This window comes from Plecotus auritus (assembly GCF_963455305.1).
Source record: "Plecotus auritus genome assembly, chromosome: 10".
NCBI classification, from domain to species: Eukaryota; Metazoa; Chordata; class Mammalia; order Chiroptera; family Vespertilionidae; genus Plecotus; species Plecotus auritus.
The window spans coordinates 6,947,428-6,965,479 of record NC_137785.1 but is presented as its reverse complement, the minus strand read 5'-3'; the positions used below and the strand labels follow the sequence as shown (position 1 = coordinate 6,965,479).

The following is an 18,052-nucleotide window of genomic DNA, read 5'->3' as shown; positions in this document are numbered from 1 at the left end:
ACATATATGGAAATTAATATCAGTACTCCGCATTAGAGAAAAATTACAAACTGAATTTGGAAGGACTTTAGGCAGAATGAATGTTCAAAGCCTCAGAAATACATACTGGGGATGGTGTTAAAATATAATGAATTGGACAATATATTTAACCTAGAGTTAAGCATTACTAAACATCTATATATAAAAGACCCTAAGCCACCTTTATGATCAAACGACCTGTCAACAAGACGCTTTGACACGCACTGACCACCAGGAGGCAGTCGCTGAACGCAGGAGTTGCCCCCTGGTGGTCAGTGCCTTCCCACAGGGGGAGTGCAGCTCAGCCAGAAGCTGGGCACACAGCTGGCGAGCCCCTCCCACCTCCCCCTCTCCCACCTCCAGGGCAACACTAAGGATGTCAGACATCCCCTGAGGGCTCCCAGGCTGTGAGAGGGTGCAGGCTGGCCCGAGGGACCCCACGCCACCTGAGTGCACAAATTTCGTGCACCGGGTCTCCAGTCAGTCAATATACACGTAAGAGAAATCTTAAAGCTATAATGTGTGTAGCAAAGATCTTATCCAAAATTGAATCCATGGAGGTCACCATAATGTTAATTGTGGAAAGCAATGTTACAAATACTAGACTTAATGATGTGGGTAATTCAAACGCTTTGAACAAGGAAAGGCTGTCGCCAATAGGAGCGAGATGCAAGCAACCGGGGTTGCCCCCTTACTCCTGCCCCTCCCTCCCTACATCCCTACACAGACCTGGCTACCTGGCTCGGCCCCTCCCCCATCGCAGGGTCGGTAAGCTCCGGCTCTGGCCCCGCCCATCCCTCAGGGAGGAGCATGCGCAGTTCCGTGCAGACCGAAAGCGGTTGTGGAGGGGAAGGTGGCGGTTCCCCCTGAGGAGGTGTTTGTGCTTTAAAGCTGCTGCTCTCCGTCCTCCTCCCAGCAGGGAAGGCTGAGGGGCGCTGCAGGCGCTGAAGTCCTTGTTGAGGTCCCCGCCCCGGAGCCCCTCACAGCGGTGAGTCCGCGTCCCGGGAGGCTGCGCAGTGGAGGCGCCGCGTTCCTTTGGGCGGAAACTGAGGCCCTGGCCCGCGGTCTGTCCGCCTTTGGCTGTGGGCCACCGCCTGCCGCGGGGTTTTCCTGCTGAAAACCGTTCCCGGGGCCGCCGGTCCTCCCCGCGGGGCTGAAAGTCTGGTCAGTGGGTTCCCGCCCTTTGCGCCCCTCCCCCGCCCGGAGGTTTCCGGCCTAAGAACCCGGATGGCTCCCGGCCTGGGGGTCTGCTCCCCGCCTTCCTAGGCCCACCCCCATTTAATAAGGGGTCTGAATGCCAGGGGAGCACAGTTTCCATGGGGTGGGGCTCAGGGGGAAGAAGGCGGTGTCCCCAGAAGAGGTGACCTGCCCGCAGGGAGGGGCTTTGTGGGAGCGGTGACTGCGGGGGGCGGGGAACCGGGCTGGAGGGTCAGGAGAGGGAGTGAGAGAGACAGACACGTGGGAGGGAGAAAGGGCAGTGAGGGGTCCACAGAGAGGGGCCCATAGGGGGTGTGGGAGGGACTGGACAGTGACGGTAGGAGTGAGGGGGTAACTCGGGAAAGGAGCCTGAGGAGGAAGGAAGTGGGGGAATAGGGAGGAGGGGGAGCCCAGAGAGAGGAAGGGGAGCTGAGAGGGAGAGGGTCCTGGTGAGCAGAAGTGGGGGCCACACAGGAGGAGGCAGGTCAGACAGAGACACTGGTTCAGAGGAGAAGAGTTGGGGGAGCGAGTGCAGGGACAGAAAGGGGGGCTCAGGGATGAGGGGGCAGAGGGGGAAGCCGCACGGAGTCAGCCAGCTGTGGGGAGCAGGACAGACTGTAACAGGCAGCAGAGGGGCCGCGGGCGTGGGGAGGGAAAGACGCAGACGTGTGTGGAGATGGGAGCAATCAGAGACCAGGAGGAAGAGCACCTGAAGGGAAATGGGTTTCAGGAGGTTCATGGTCCAGGTGTAGGGTGAGACAGAGAGAAAAGGGGGGAAAGAGCAGGGAGGGGAGAGGGGGACACAGGAAAGGACCGCAGTGGAGAGAAAGGGAACAGGGAGACAGAGACAGATCCATAGACAGAAATACACAGCAGTGGGAGGAGGGGAACCCTGCTCTGGATGAGTGGTGAGCTGATGGGATGTGGATGGTTAAATTGTGATGTATCAGCTTGTGACTTTATTTATTTATTTATTTATTTATTTATTTTTAAATAAATCTTTATTCAGATTATTACAATTGTTTCTCCTTTTTCCCCCATAGCTCCCCTCCACCCGGTTCCCACCCCACCTTCTGCCCTTACCTCCCCCCCCCAATGTCCTAATCCATAGGTGTATGATTTTTGTCCAGTCTCTTCCTGAACCCCCCCATACCCCTTTCCCCCTGAGAATTATCAGTCCACTCCCTTTCTATGTCCCTGATTCTATTATATTCACCAGATTATTCTGTTCTTCAGGTTTTTAATTCACTTGATTTTTAGGTTCACTTGTTGATAGATATGTATTTGTTGTTCATAATTTTTATCTTTACTTTTTTCTTCTTCCTCTTTAAGAATACCTTTCAGCATTTCATATAATACTGGTTTGGTGGTGATGAACTCCTTCAGCTTTTTCTTATCTGTGAAGCTCTTTATCTGCCCTTCAATTCTGAATGATAGCTTTGCTGGGTAGAGTAATCTTGGTTGTAGGTTCTTGCTATTCATCACATTGAAAATTTCTTGCCACTCCCGTCTGGCCTGCATAGTTTCTGTTGAGAAATCAGCTGACAGTCGTATGGGTGCTCCCTTGTAGGTAATTAACTGTTTTTCTCTTGCTGCTTTTAATATTCTCTCTTTGTCTTTTGCTCTTGGCATTTTAATTATGATGTGTCTTGGTGTGGTCCTCTTTGGATTCCTTTTGTTTGGGGTTCTGTGCGCTTCCTGGACTTGTAAGTCTATTTCTTTCACCAGGTGGGGGAAGTTTTCTGTCATTATTTCTTCAAATAGGTTTTCGGTATCTTGCTCTCTCTCTTCTGGCACCCCTATAATTCTGATGATGGTACACTTGAAGTTGTCCCAGAGTCTTACACTATCTTCAACTTTTTGGATTTTTTTTTTGCTTTTTGCTTTTTCGGTTGAGTGTTTTTTGCTTCTTTGTATTTCAATTCTTTGACTTGATTCTTGTGTTCCTCTAGTCTGTTGTTGGGTCTCTGTATAATATTTTTTATTTCAGTCAGTGTATGTTTAATTTCTAGTTGGTCTTTTTTCATATCTTCGAGGGTCTCGTTTTATTTATCGGCCTTTTCTAGGATATTCTTGAAAAGCCTTATAACCGTGGTTTTGAATTCTATATCCAGTCGTTTGTTTTCCTCCATTTCTTTCGTTTGTGATCTGTTTCTTTGACGCCGCATTTTCACTGCTTCCCTGAGTTGGTAGGGTAGATTTGTGTGCTAGGTTTCCTATATGGCCCAGTGGGTCGGCCTCCCCAGTTAACCTGAGGTGGACACTCTTGGTGCACCCCTTTGTGGACTGTGTGTACAGCCTTGTTGTAGTTAAGTCTTGATTGTTGTTGGTATCACTGGGAGGAATTGACCTCCAGGCCAGTTGGCTGTAAGGATCAGCTGCGTCTATGCTGGGAGAAGTTCTGTGCTGGAGACAGCCTTATAGGATTAGACTTGCCAAATTGCAATAGCCTCTGTGCTCAGCTTGGATGGGGTGGAGTCTCAGGGCGGAGCAGACAGTCTTGGCTTCCAGTCAGCCTTGCCCTTGTGCGCACACGCGTGCCTTCAGACCTCTGCCTTCCCTGGCTCCCGAGTCTCCGCCCGAGAGTCCAGATTCCCCCCACAAGAGTGTGGGTCCCCAGGGGCTCGCCTGGAACTGGGGTTCAGTGCAATCAGAACTGGGGTTCAGTGCGGTCGGGGGCTTCCTTCCCCCTTCCGCCAGAGAAAGTCAGCCAGGCTCTCAGCCGCCCTTCCTCTCTGCGTGCACAAAGACCCTTTGCCATACCTCCAATTCTCTGTGAGCTTTTGTCTTTCCTTCTAGTTGTAGAATTTCCACTCAGCCAGCATTCCTGTGGTTCTGGATGGTGTCCGTTCTGTCTTTTAGTTGTAGTTTTGAAATTGTTGTGCGAGGCAGCAGTTTAGGTGCTTACCTATGCTGCCATCTTGGTTTCTCTTCGTGACTTTATTTATACACACACACACACACACACACACACACACACACACACTCTCACTCTCTCTCTCTCTCTCTCTCTGAGTGGCCAGATTATTATAATCTGCAAAATAATCTGGCCACTCAGTGTATATAATAAAAGGCTAGCCCTGGCCTGTTTGGTTCAGTGGATAGAGCGTCGGCCTGCGGACTGAAGGATCCCAGGTTCGATTCCAGTCAAGGGCATGTACCTTGGTTGCGGGCACATCCCCAGTAGGGGGTGTGCAAGAGGCAGCTGATCGATGTTTCTCTCTCATCCATGTTTCTAACTATCTCTCTCCCTTCCTCTCTGTAAAAAATCAATAAAAATCTATATTTTAAAAAAAATAAATAAATAAAAGGCTAATATGCAAATTGTCCCCTCAACCAGGAGTTTGACCAGCAGGGAGGCCGGCCAACTGCCCATGCACGAATTCATGCACTGGGCCTCTAAAAAAAAAGTGTATATATATATATATGTGTGTGTGTATATATATATCTATATATATACACACATACACACACACACACACACACACACACACTCACACTGAGGGGCCAGATTATTGTGTATGTATATATATATATGAATATATGTAGATATATATTTGAAAGTATATTTTTATTGATTTCAGATTTATAGGGAGAGGGGGAGAGAGAGAGAGAGAGATAGAAACAGCGATGAGTAGAGACAGTCTTTGGTCAGCTGCCCCACACTGAGGATCTAACCTGCAACCTGCCCATGTGCCCTGACCTTCATACCTTCAAGCTCAACCACTGAGTCTCGCCTCGTAGGTGTGGCTTTATATATTTAATTTCACATTGCGTGAATTGTTTTAGTTATACAGATTTGAATGAGAATGACAAATCTCCAGTTTATAAGGCTTGGGAATTTTGTAATAATTTGCTTCCAATTGCAACCCTTAGTCACTCAGAGGGGAGAGACTTGTCTGTTGATCATAGGTCCCATGTCATTTCCTGGGATGGCAACGAGGAGGTGACCTGCTTCTGTCACCACCTGATCCTTTTTCAAGGAATATTAGAAGCCTTACCTTTGTTGCTGTGGTGTTTTGTAAGTGTGTGTGTGTGTTTCTTCATGGATTTACTTTTTCTTTGTCTGACATTTAATTTATTATTTAAAAACATCCTGAGATAAATCCTCTGGGTCTTCTCAGATCCCCTGAGGAGCTTTAAGCAATGCCCTCAGGGGCACTTTCCCCCATGGAGGTGGACAGCTGCTCTGGGTGGGGCATCATTGGTTACTGAGGGGCTCCGGGTGATGGGAAGGTGAGGACAGGATTAGCAGGAGGGTTGCAGGATGTCTTCGTGAGAGTGGGAGCAGGCTTTGTTCAGGGGAGGTAAGGGGGTGCTCTGTTTGGTTTTGGGGGGATCAAGACAGCAATTCACGTTCTCATTTCTGTAGGAGTTTGTGGACGTCTTTGGAAGGAGAGACACATGAAGACAGACACTAGAAAATTCCCAGTGTGGTCTCCATGTAGGAGCTCATTGTTTCTGACTCTCTCCTGTGACAAAGGACAGGAGGGGTGGCCTTTTCCTCATTTCCAGATCCTTCTGACAGTGCGTGTGAGGTGAGCTGATTATCAGGTTGTGTGGTCGCCTTTGAAGGTACATTCTGTGACTCCTCAACATACTGTCACCTGAGGAAACATCCCAGACCCCATCAGGACCAGGACCACATGGCTGCTTCTCAGGTAAAAGATGTGTCCTGGGTCAGAGGCTGTTTGCTTTTCCTCTAACATCTGTTGATACATTTCTCTTTCCCTTCCACGCCTGTGTCCCCTTTGCTGCCTGTTATAGTCTGTCCTGTTCCCCACAGCTGTCTGAATCAGTGCTGTTTCTCCCTCTGCCCCGTCATCCCTAAACCCCCCTTTCTGTGCCTGAACTCGCTCCCCCCAATTCTTCTCTCTGAACCAGTGCCTCCCCCTTTGTTGTCCCACTTCTGTGCACTAGGACCCCTCTCCCTCTCAGCTCCCCTTCATCTCTCTGGGGCTCCTTCCTCTCCTCCGTATTTCTCTACTTCTGATGTTCTTGACTTTGCAGGTTGTTTTCCTTTCCTTATTTCTTTCCTTTTTTTCTTAAGGTAGTCAGTGTCAGCAGTTTCTATACTTCCCTCTCTTTTTAAATATATGTTTTTATTGATTTCAGAATAGAAAGGAGAGGGACAGAGAGATAGAGAAACATCCTTGAGCAGAGAGAATCATTGATCAGCTGCCTCCTGCACACCCCCCACTGGGGATGGAGTCCGAAACCTGGAGTGTGCCCTGACCAGGAATGGAAACCTGCCCTCCTGGTTCATAGGTCAGCGCTCTACCTCTGAGCCACTCTGGCCGGGCTATACTTCCCTCCTTTGTCCCAGAGCCTTCTCTGCCTTCATTTTATGCAGCCTCCCCAAGGTCAGGAAGCATTCCCACCTTTAATTAATGACTTTCAACTACTCAGAACATTTCTTTTGTGACAGATCCACCTGGGAAGGCAGCCGTGTCTGACATCCCTATTGGGATGGGGTCAGGGGCTCTCATATCTTGAAGAAGGGAAATGTAGGTTTTAGGTTCAAGTGGCTGCAGCATCAGCTCTTCAGCTCTTGATCAGGGGTAAGAAAATGCACATTTGACTGCTCAGTAGCTGAGAAAGTTCTGAAAGAAGAGTAAATAGAAGAGACTTGCTCACTAGATTAGTACAAAAGACTTGGCAGGTAAATGTACTGTTAGAGAGGTACATGTGGATTGAATCGTGCAAAAATTAATGTTCATTTTGATTATTTCCACATAATTATTTCTTTATTGAGGTATTTTTGGCAGTAATGTCAGCAGTGGTGACCTGTCCTTCCATGGACCTCAGTCACCTGATGCCCATTGTCTCAGTCCACATGATGTTCACGTGGCAGACATGCTCCCGTCACTGTAGAGTTCATAGTCTCCCTTTCTCAGGAACAAGGGTGTAGTAGCGATTTAATGAAAGTTGTGCAAAGACCATCACTTCACTTCTGGAAATGTCCCTTTTCTTAGTTTGTGTTTGTTTTTTAAAATGAAGGACTGACTTTTCTACAGATCATTGGCTTTTTCATGGGAGCTTTAAACAATGAGTCCTTGATTCTTTAAATTTTCATTATTTTTTCTAGTCATATCACGAACATACCCTACATTATCACTTTTTCTATTTTCTAGAAAGTTCCCAAGAATATTATTAATGTATGTTCAGTTACATTAAATTTCTACAACATAGCTCTGCACTAATGACACATAAAAATTTTGAAAGAAATGTACTAGTAAGAAAAATTACTTCCCCCAGGCTGGTGTGGATCAGTGGTGGAGGGTTTGATTCCTGGTCCAGGGCAAGCAGGTCCTGGGGACCTATGGTAGGCAGCCAATCCATGTGTCTCTTTCACCTCTCTCTCTCTCTCCCCCCCCTCTCTCTTTCTCTGCCTCTCTCCCTCTCTCTCTCCCTCTCTCCCTCCTTCCTTGTCTCCCTCCCTCCCTCCCCCTGTCTTTCCCTTTCATGGTTCTACCTCCCTGCCCTCCACTTTTGAAAAGTCAATGCTAAAAATCTCCTCGGGTGAGGATTTACAACCACAAAAAGCAAATAATAGATCTAACTTGTTTTGTATCCTTATGTTTCTCTCCTTATTCTCCTATATAATAAAAGCCTAAAACACTAAGTGTCCGGTCATGTGGTCAGCCATTCAACCAATCAAAGTGTAATATGCTAATGATATGCTAAGGCTGCTCAACCGCTAGCTATGATGTGCACTATCAGGGGTCATACGCTCTGACTGGTAGGTTAGCTTGCTGCTGGGGTCCATCTGAACGGGCCTGAGCAAGACGAGCCAGACACACCCTGGAGCCCTCCCATGGTCCCTCCCTGGCTGGCCAACCTCGCTCTCCCCTCCCCAGCCCTGATCATGCACGGGTGGGGTCCCTCGGCTTGGCCTGCACCTTCTCGCAATCCGGGACCCCTTGGGGGATGTTGGAGAGCCGATCCCACAGTCCAGGCTGAGGGACCCCACCCGTTCACGAATTTGTGCAGCAGGTTTCTAGCTGTGTTTATAAAACACAAAGGGGAACATACACAAGTAGATTCATGAGATTTATGGAATCACTAAACCATCTTGATTTCATAGTTGTAAAATGTGTGTCTCTGTGCCTAAACTGTTAACATTATTTCAGCTATTCTTTCTTTTTTTTCCCCAAGTACATTTTTATGGATTTCAGACGGGAAGAGAGAGGTAGACAGAGATAGAAACATAAATGATGAGAGAGAATCATTGATCGGCTGCTTCCTGCACACCCCACGCTGGCAGTGAGCCCACAACCTGGTCGTGTCCCCAGACCGGAAATTGAATCTGACCTCTTGGTTCATGGGTCAGTACTCAACCACTGGGCCACACCAGCTGGACCAGGCAGAATAATCTTATTCTAAGATTACTCGTGTTAAATTTTCTACCAGGATTATGGTTCATATGTGTCCTATTCCATGAGAACTGTAAATTCCATTAACGACCCTTTTAGTTCAAAGTTCGGTATGAATTTTTTCCTCTGTTTTCTTTTTCTGTGTATTCACAAGTATGGCACCTGATGTGGAAACATTGACATCACAAGTAAAAAGTGAGCTTGTTACACATGTGGAAACATCTGAGAACCTGGATACCCCCTAGGTCAAAACCTCTTCTCCTGACACTGTTTTCATGTTGGGTGACATTATGAACTCCTCTGGTGACCTCTTGGTAACTGTGTCTTTTCTTTCAGGGACCATTGACCTTCAGGGATGTGGCCATAGATTTCTCTGAGGAGGAGTGGGAGTACCTGGACCCAGCTCAGCGGGACTTGTACCTGGATGTGATGGTGGAGAACTGCAGCAACCTGGCCTCCCTGGGTGAGGATGACTTCCTTCCCGAGTTCCTCCTCCACCGATTTTATTTCCTTTATTATTATGACATCTCTAAGGGGCTCTGCTTTCTATGGTAGATTCTTGCTCTCAAGGAACAAATTAGGCCCTAGCTTGTTTAGGTCAATGGATAGACTCTGGCCTGCAGACTGAATGGTCCCAGGTTAGATTCTGGTCCAGGCCCAATATATTTTTTAAAAAAGGAACAAATTGGGGATTCTTTGGTGTAAAAAAGAAAGGCTTTGTGATATGAATTAGGAACTCAATGTTTGTACACTTTACATGTTGTCTACACTAAGGTACTATCAGAAAATAATATTTTAGAAAATAGTTCTATAAAACATTTTAATATTCTGCCATGTCTTCTGGGCAGAGGACAACCTGGATTCGAAATGTGAAACCTTCGGTCAAAGTTCACACTCTATTTCTTTTATTTTATGAATTTTTTAAAGATTTTGTTGAATACAGGGAGGAAGGAAGAATTAGAGATAGAACTTAAGCTGGGCATTTATTGATTTATTTGTATGTCCCCTGATCAGATATCACACCTACAATTTTATTATATCAGTACAATCCTTTAAGCAACTGGGCTACCTGGGCAGGCAGATTGGATTCTTTTACTTCTATGTATCTAGGTTTTTATCATGTCTTTTCATGGCTTGATGTATTATTTCTTTATAGTAGTAAATATGACTTAATTGTATGTACTTCAGTATAAACTGAGTGGCCAGATTATAAGGATCTCTGATGGCATAATAATCTGACCACTCTGTGTGTGTGTGTGTTTGTGTGTGTGTGTATACATTCATGCACTGGGCCTCTAATATATATATATATGTATATATATATATTAGAGGCCCGATGCATGAATTCATGCGTGGGTGGGGTCTGGCCTTCCTGTTGGTCAAACTCCTGGTTGAGGGGACAATTTGCATATTAGCCTTTTATTCTATAGGATATACACTGAGTGGCCAGATTATTATGTGTTCAGAGATCATAATAATCTGGCCACTCAGTGTATTTATCTATTCACTTGTTGACTAACCTCTGCATTGCTTCCAATTTTTGTAAATTATGAATATGCAGCCCCTTGCAGGCTTTTGTGTAGATAAACGGCTTAACTTTTTGGTTTAAGAGTAAGGAGCCCTATTACTGGATCCTATGGCAAGTGTATGTTTAGTTTTATAAAAACCTCCAGACCATCTCCCCAAGGGGCTGTAGCATTAGGCATTTTCAGCAGCAGTGATTGGAGTTCCAGTTGCTCCACCATCACAAAGGCATTTGGTGGAGTCATTGTTCTGGATTCTGACCTGTTTGATGGTGGTTAGTGTTGCTTGCTTGTGCTCTCTGTTACTTCTCATTGTTATAATGTGCATTTCCTTAGTGACATAAGAGGTGCAGGATCTTGTCACACTGATTTTCTGTGTGCATATGTTTTGTAGTGCTGTGCGTTAAGGTGTTGGGCCCTTATCAGTCATGTGGGTTCTTTTGTCCATGTTGAGTTTGAAGGCTTCTTTGTGTGTTTTGCGTAATTGTCCTATACATGTTGACTTTTTTGTATATATGTATATATATTTATTGATGTCAGAGAAAAAGGGAGAGCGAGAGGTAGCTAGTAACATCAGTGATCAGAGAGAATCATTGATTGGCTGCCTCCTGTACACCCCCTACTTGGGATCGAGCCCGCAACTTGGTATTGTGCCCTGACCAGGAATCGGACTGTGACTTCCTGGTTTATAGGTGGATGATCAACTGCTGAGCCTTTCCAGCTGGGCCATGTTGACTTTTACAAATATATTTTCTCATCCTGTGGCTTCTTGTTTTTTTTCCAGTTGAGAATGCTATATTTATTGTTCTTGTTTTGTCTTTAATGGTTGAGTTGACACATTGGGGTTTCCATTTTAATACAATGGATTGAAATACAAACTTGGATATATATTTGCCTTTCAAAAATGTGAAGTGTATGAAATTAATGTAGTTTTATCTATATATAGAAAAGGCCTTGCCCTAACCGGTTTGGCTCAGTGGATAGAGCGTCAGCCTGCGGACTCAAGGGTCCCAGGTTCGATTCCGGTCAAGGGCATATACCTTGGTTGCGAGCATATCCCCAGTGGGGGGTGTGCAGGAGGCAGCTGATCGATGTTTCTCTCTCATCGATGTTTCTAACTCTTTATCCCTCTCCCTTCCTCTCTGTAAAAAATCAATAAAATATATTTAAAAAAAGAAAAAGAAAAGACTGATATTCAAAGTGTCCCCACTGAGTTCGACCGGGTGACCGAGAGTTCTATCAGTCACTATGACATGTGCTGACCACCAGGGGGCGGCGCGGAATGAAGGAAGGCCCTGGCTTGCAGCTGGCAGCTGGGGAAGGGAGGCCCCAGCCAGCAGCCAAAAGGAAGGCCCCAGCTGGCAGCTGGAAGGCCCTGATCGGCCCTGATTGCCGGCCAGGCCTAGGGACCCTACCCATGCATGAATTTCGTGCACTGGGACTCTAGTATTCAATAACATGGAAGTTATATTTGCAGCTATTGTGTCATTTCTGGAATAAACACATAGTGAGTCATATATTGAAGGAGATGAGTTGAGATTTAAATTTTGTCTCCTTACATGTCAAGTCAAATGAAGTCATTTAATTTATTTTAAACTAGGGGCCTGGTGCACAAATACATGCAGGGGTGTGGTCCCTTGGCCCGGCTGGTTATTGCTGTATCGCCCAGTCCCCACCAGGGCCAACCGGCTCGGAGAAGGGTTCGCAAGAGGTTGGTCAGCTCCGGGAGGTTGGCTGTGGAAGCGCCCAGACTACCATGGGGCAACTCCTGCTTTGAGCTTCTGTTCCTTGGTGGTCAGTGTGCGTCATAGCGACCAGTCAAGCTGTCAACCAGTCATAATGGTTGCTTAAGATTTATATATATAGACTAGAGGCCGGGTGCACAAAATTCATGCACAGAGAGGGGTGTCCCTCAGCCCAGCCGGCACGCTGTCCAATCTGGGATCCCTCTCACAATCCAGGACTGCTGGCTCCCAACCACTCACCTGCCTGCCTGCCTCCCCGCCTGATTGCCCCTAACTGCTTCTGCCTGCCAGCCTGGTCACCCCCTAACAACTCCCCTGCCAGCCTCATCGACACCTAACTGCTCCCCTGCTGGTCCGATTGCCCCTAACTGTTCTCCCCTGGCAGCCTTGTCCCCCTCAACTGCCTTCCCCTGCCAGTCTGTCCCTCCCCAACTGCCCTCCCCTGCAGACCTGGTCCGCCCAAACTGCCCTCCCCTGCCAATCTGGTCCCACCCCAACTGCCCTCCCTGCAGACCTGGTCCGCCCCAGCTGCCCTCCCCTGCAGATTTGGTCCGCCCCAACTGCCCTCCCCTGCAGGCCTGGTCCCCCGCAACTGCCCTCCCCTGCCAGTCTGGTCCCACCCCAACTGCCCTCCCCTGCAGACCTGGTCCGCCCCAACTGCCCTCCCCTGCAGGCCTGGTCTCCCCCAACTGCCCTCCCCTCCAGGCTTGGTTGCCCCAACTGCCCTCCCCTGCAGGCCTTTTCACCCCCAACTGCCCTCCCCTGCAGGCCTGGTCACCCCTAACCGCCCTCCCCTATTGGCCTGATCGCCCACAACTGCCCTCCCCCGGTGGCCATTTTGTGGTGGCCATATTTGTCCACATGGGTTTGGGCATCTTTGACTACACGGGAGTGGCCATTTTGTGTGTTGGAGTGACAGTCAATTTGCATGTTACCTCTTTATTAGATAGGATGGTACAGCATCATTATAAAAGTAGTTCTTTTTTTTCCCAGTCCGATATCTTCACTATTGCAAATAGTGCTGCAGTGGATATATGGGTGGGTATATCTTTTTGAATTTGTGTTCTCTGTATAAATCCCCAGAAATGGAATCGCTGTGTTACCTGGTACTTGTTTGTACATATTGGAAAACCCTCCATTGTGTTTTATTGGTGGCTGCACCAGTGTGTTTATGATCTTTCTGACAGTGCATGAATGTTCTCATTTCTCCACTTCATTGGTAATGCTTGTTGTTTTTTGATTTATGGATGATTGGCATCCTGTTAGGTGTTTGGTGGTATTTCATGGTGGTGTGCATTTCCATTTCTCTGATGATGAATGAGTTGAACATCATTTAATATGTTTATTGGGCATCTTTATGTTCTGTTTGGGAAATGTCTAGTCAGGTCCTCTGCCCATTTTTCTTTCTTTTTTTTTTTTTAATATATTTTATTGATATTTTACAGAGAGGAAGGGAGAGGGTTAGAGAGCTAGAAACATCGATGAGAGAGAAACATCGATCAGCTGCCTCCTGCACACCTCCCACTGGGGATGTGCCCGCAACCAAGGTACATGCCCTTGACCGGAATCGAACCCGGGACCCTTCAGTCCGCAGGCCGATGCTCTATCCACTGAGCCAAACCGGTTTCGGCTCCTCTGCCCATTTTTCAATCATATTGACTTTTGGTGTAAAGTTGTGAGAGTTCTTTATATATTTTAGATCTTTAGCTTTTGAGGATGTAACATTGTTGGACTTTTGTTCTTGTTATTTTGTGGTTTCTTTTGGTATGCCAAACTTATTATTTTGTCATCTCATTTCTTTATTTTGACTTCTTAGTTAGGCCTAGGAAGATATATCCAAACCAGTATTTTTAAGAGTGATGGCAAAGTTCATTGACTTTCCTTTGTTCCGGTGTTTTCAGGTCTTATATTTTAGTTGTTAATCCATGCCGAGTTCATTTTTGTTCATGGCCTATGAACGGGGTCTAGTTTTATTATCTTTGCATGTATCTGTTCCTTTTTTGTCACACCACTTGGTGAAGAATCTGTCTTTACCTATTGTGTATTCTTGACTTCTATCTAATACATTAATTCACCATATAGCTTTGGACATTTTTAAAGTTGTGTTACTTCTGTTTTCATGTTGATTTGTAAAAGTTCTGTATATATTCTGGATATTAACTACTTAGCAGACAATATGCTTTGCAGAAATGTTTTTCCATTTTACAGCTTGTATTTTGAACGCACTGACAATTTGCTTTAATGTGAAGTTATTTTTATATGGGTTGTAATGCCTTTTGATTATTATGCTTTATTTACCTTTTTAGTGCTACAATAAAAAATTAAATGTCATAAAAACTTTTCTTTTTGGCCTAGCCAGATTGGCTCAGTGGATAGAGTGTCAACCTGTGGACTGAAGGGTCCCGGGTTTGATTCCGGTCAAGGGCACATGACCAGGTTGCAGGTTGGACCCCCAGTCGGGGCCATGCAGGAGACAGCCAATCAATGAATCTCTCTTAATGTTTCTATCTCTCTCTACCTCTCCCTTCCTCTCTGGAATCAATAAAAATGTATTTAAGGAAAAAACAAAAACTTTTTTATAACTTTTTATTTTAATAGATTGAGTTATTAGGTTTATCTTTAAATCTTTTATCCATTTTGGTTTAATATTTGTACACGGTGTTTCATAACAGCCCAACTTCACTCATTCTTTTCCACGTAGACATCTAAGTATCCCAACACTATCCGTATATGTGAGAATATGCTTTACTTCTTTGTGGTTTAGGCACCCTTGTAAGAGATTATTTTACCTCATGCGGGAGAAGTTGTAAGCAGCCTCTTTATTCTACGGTGCTTCTTGTTTGTAGTTGTTGTTAATCCTCACATGACATTTTTTCCATTGCTTTTCAGAGAGAGTGGAAGGGTGGGAGCAAGGAGGGGGAAGAGAGAGGGAAACATCGATGTGAAAGAGACACATCGACTGCCCCTCCTGCACAAGCCGCAACCCAGGTGGGGTGGGAACTTGCAACTGAACTATGTGCCCTTTTACGGGCATTCAACCCGCAATCCTTAAGTGCACAGGATGATTTTTTTTAAAATATATTTTTTATTAATTTAAGGGAGGAAGGAAGAGAAGATAGAAACAGCAATGATGAGAGAGAGCCATTGATTGGCTCCCTCCTGCACGCTCCCCACTGGGGATTGACCCCGCAACCTGGGCATGTGCCCTTGACCGGAATCAAACCTGGGACCCTTGAGTCCACAGGTCAACGCTCTATCCACTGACTCAAACTGGCTAGGGCAGTGGTTCTCAACCTTCCCAGTGCCGGGACCCTTCAGTACAGTTCCTCATGTTGTGGTGACCCCCAACCATAAAATTATTTTCGTTGCTACTTCATAACTGTAATTTTGCTAATGTTATGAATTGTAATTAAATATCTGTGTTTTCCGATGGTCTTAGGCAACCCCTGTGAAAGGATCGTTCGACCCCCAAAGGGAGAACCACTTGGTTAGGGCAAGGATGATTTTCTAACGCAGAGCCACACTGGCCAGGGCCTCCCGTGCACCTTTGTTTACCTCTGTCTTAATGTGTCGATGACACTTTTATTTAACACCAGTTTTGAAATATTTTTTTAAATCAGGAAGCATGATGCCTTTAAGGTTATACTGTCTCTCCCATGTTTGTTTTGGTTCCCTGGTGTCCTGTGTCATTTCATATCAATTTTAGGATGAGGTTTGCTAATTTTGTGAAAAGTGTCATTGGGACGTGGATAATGACAGCTTTGAATGTTTATGCCAACCTTGGGTACCCGTGACGGCTTATCCTGTTAGCATTGCAGTTTAAGGTCATTGCATGTGTAGTTCCTTATTGAGTTCTTTTTATTTCTTTTTTTAAAAAACATTTAATCACCTTTATTCATTTATTTTTTGTTTGTTTTTGTTAATCCCCACCCGAGGAAATTTTCCATTGATTCCTAGAGAGAGTGGAAGAGAGAGGGGAAGACAGAAAGAAACATCAGTGTGGGAGAAACACATCAACCGGTTGCGTCCTGCATGCGGTGGATCCTGCAACCAAGGCATTTGCCCTTGAGGGGAATGGAACCTGGGACCCATTGGTCCGCAGGCCGACGCTCTTTCCACTGAGCCAAACTGGCTAGGGCTGAGTTTTTATTTAATGACAGCCAGCACTATTTTATTGTTTTTAGAGGAAGAGAGCAATAGGGGGAGGGAGGGAGAGAGAGACCACATTCTACACAACTGAACTACTTGGGGCAAGGCGAGAATGTCCTTTTCTTTTCTTTTTTTTTAATATATTTTATTGATATTTCACAGAGAGGAAGGGAGAGGGATAGAGAGCTAGAAACATCGATGAGAGAGAAACATCGATCAGCTGCCTCCTGCACACCTCCCACTGGGGATGTGCCCGCAACCAAGGTACGTGCCCTTGACCGGAATCGAACCCAGGACCTTTATGTCCGCAGGCCGACGCTCTATCCACTGAGCCAAACCGATTTCGGCTGTCCTTTACTTATCTGTGGTACAGGCACCCTTGGTGAAGATCTTTCGACCCCATCTAGGAGAATTTCTATGTAGGCCTTTTATTCTCCCTTGCTTCATTATTTCCCTTAATCTGTGTATTACAGGTTTTTTGTTTCTTTGTTTATAATTTTTTTATTTTATTAATACAGTATTTATTAGTCTTCCTTTTGTCAAACCCTGAGCCAACCACTTTCCCCAAGCTGCCTGGGGAGGTATAGGAAAAGGAACATACAGGGCAGACAAGACACGGGAAAAAGAACTATGGGAGGTGGAGACAGCTCCTTCACATGGCGAAGAGGATGAGAAAGGCCGCCATCAGGCAAAAGAGCCCCATGGCCTCTGAGAGGGCAAAGCCCAGAATGGCGTAGGAGAAGAGCTGTTGCTTCAGAGAAGGGTTCCTGGCATAACCAATGATGAGGCTCCCAAACACAGTCCCAATTCCAGCCCCAGAGCCTGCCACCCCTACTGTGGCAGCCCCAGCCCCAACGAACTTGGCTGCTGTGTCGATGTCCCTTGAAATGGCACTGGTTTGGAAGCTGCGGCTAGAAATAAGCCAGGTCAGGGGACGTGGGGCTGCCAAGCTGCTGAGGCTCTCATCTGTCAGTGTCTCTGGTCCTTTCAGCACCACTGAAGACATTGACCGGCTCAGCTGAGAGGCGCTCCTGACCAAGGAGGGGGTGGACACAAACTTGGTGCAGGCATACATTTTCAGGGGATGAGGGGAGCTGCTCCCAGTGCAGAGAAGACAGAGAGGGGCCTGTTTATAACTTTTTATTTATTTTATTTCAGAGCGGAAGGGAGAGGGAGAAATAGTTAGAAACATCAGTGATGAGAGAGAATCATTGATGGTCTGTCTCCTACATGTTCTCTACTTGGGATCGAGCCTGCAACCCTGGCCTGTGTTCTTGAGAGGAATGGAATCCAGTATCTTTCATTCAGTTCACAGGCCTTTCCTCTATCCACTGAACTAAACCGGCTAGGGCCGAATTACATTTTTTTGATAACAAGCTTTGAAGTATGTTTTAAAATCAGGAAGCCTAAAGCCTTTAATTTCATATATTCTTTTCACGATTCTTTGGTTACATGGAGTCCTGTGATATTGACATTAATTTTAGAAAGAGCTTTTCTGTTTCCACCAAAAGTGTCACTGGGACTTTGATAGGGATTGCTTTGAAGGTTTAGGTCACTTTGGGTACTAATGACAGCTGATACTGTTAGCATTTCACAGTAGGGTCATGGAATGTGTTTTCCAACTTACTGATTTCTTCTTTAATTACAGCCAGCACTGTGTATACGTTTGTGTATATATAAATATATATGTTTTATTTTCTTAATCCTCACACAATTATATTTTTCCCATTGAGTTTTAGAGAGAGTGGGAAGGAGGGGCTGGGTGGATTGAAAGAGAGAGAGAGAGAAATACCGATGGTGAGAGAGACACATTGTTTGTTTGGCTTCCTCACACGTCCCAAATGGGGTTGGGATCCAACCTGCAACCATTTGGTGGGTGGCCCCATGCTCTAACCACTGAGCACACTGCAAAGGGCAGCCAGCAGTATTTTATGATTGACAGCATACAAATCATGTGCTTCTTAGGAAGTAAACTGTTATTATTTAATTTTCAATTATGCTGTTATTCATGCAAACACATACTTAATTTGTTATTTTGTATTAA

At 45.8% G+C, this 18,052-nt stretch overlaps 2 protein-coding genes across 3 annotated transcripts in view; one reads left to right on the top strand and one right to left on the bottom strand.

Moving 5' to 3' along the window:
- The first annotated feature begins 821 nt into the window (after nt 1–821).
- Nucleotides 822–18,052, top strand: part of LOC308236426 (uncharacterized protein) — a 34,628-nt gene continuing 17,397 nt past the window's right edge. For both annotated transcript variants that reach the window (XM_080646097.1, XM_080646096.1), the window contains exons 1-3: nt 822–1,006; nt 5,588–5,876; nt 8,928–9,054. In XM_080646097.1, coding sequence (XP_080502223.1) covers nt 5,862–5,876; nt 8,928–9,054 — 142 coding nt within the window. In that variant the 5' untranslated portion in view covers nt 822–1,006; nt 5,588–5,861. The remainder of the gene's footprint in view (nt 1,007–5,587; nt 5,877–8,927; nt 9,055–18,052) is intronic.
- Nucleotides 16,525–17,083, bottom strand: LOC308235771 (ATP synthase F(0) complex subunit C2, mitochondrial-like; the record flags this gene model as incomplete). Its single annotated transcript, XM_080644887.1, has 1 exon — nt 16,525–17,083. One exon carries the CDS (start codon nt 17,081–17,083, stop codon nt 16,661–16,663), a length of 423 nt encoding a protein of 140 aa, XP_080501013.1. The 3' UTR covers nt 16,525–16,660.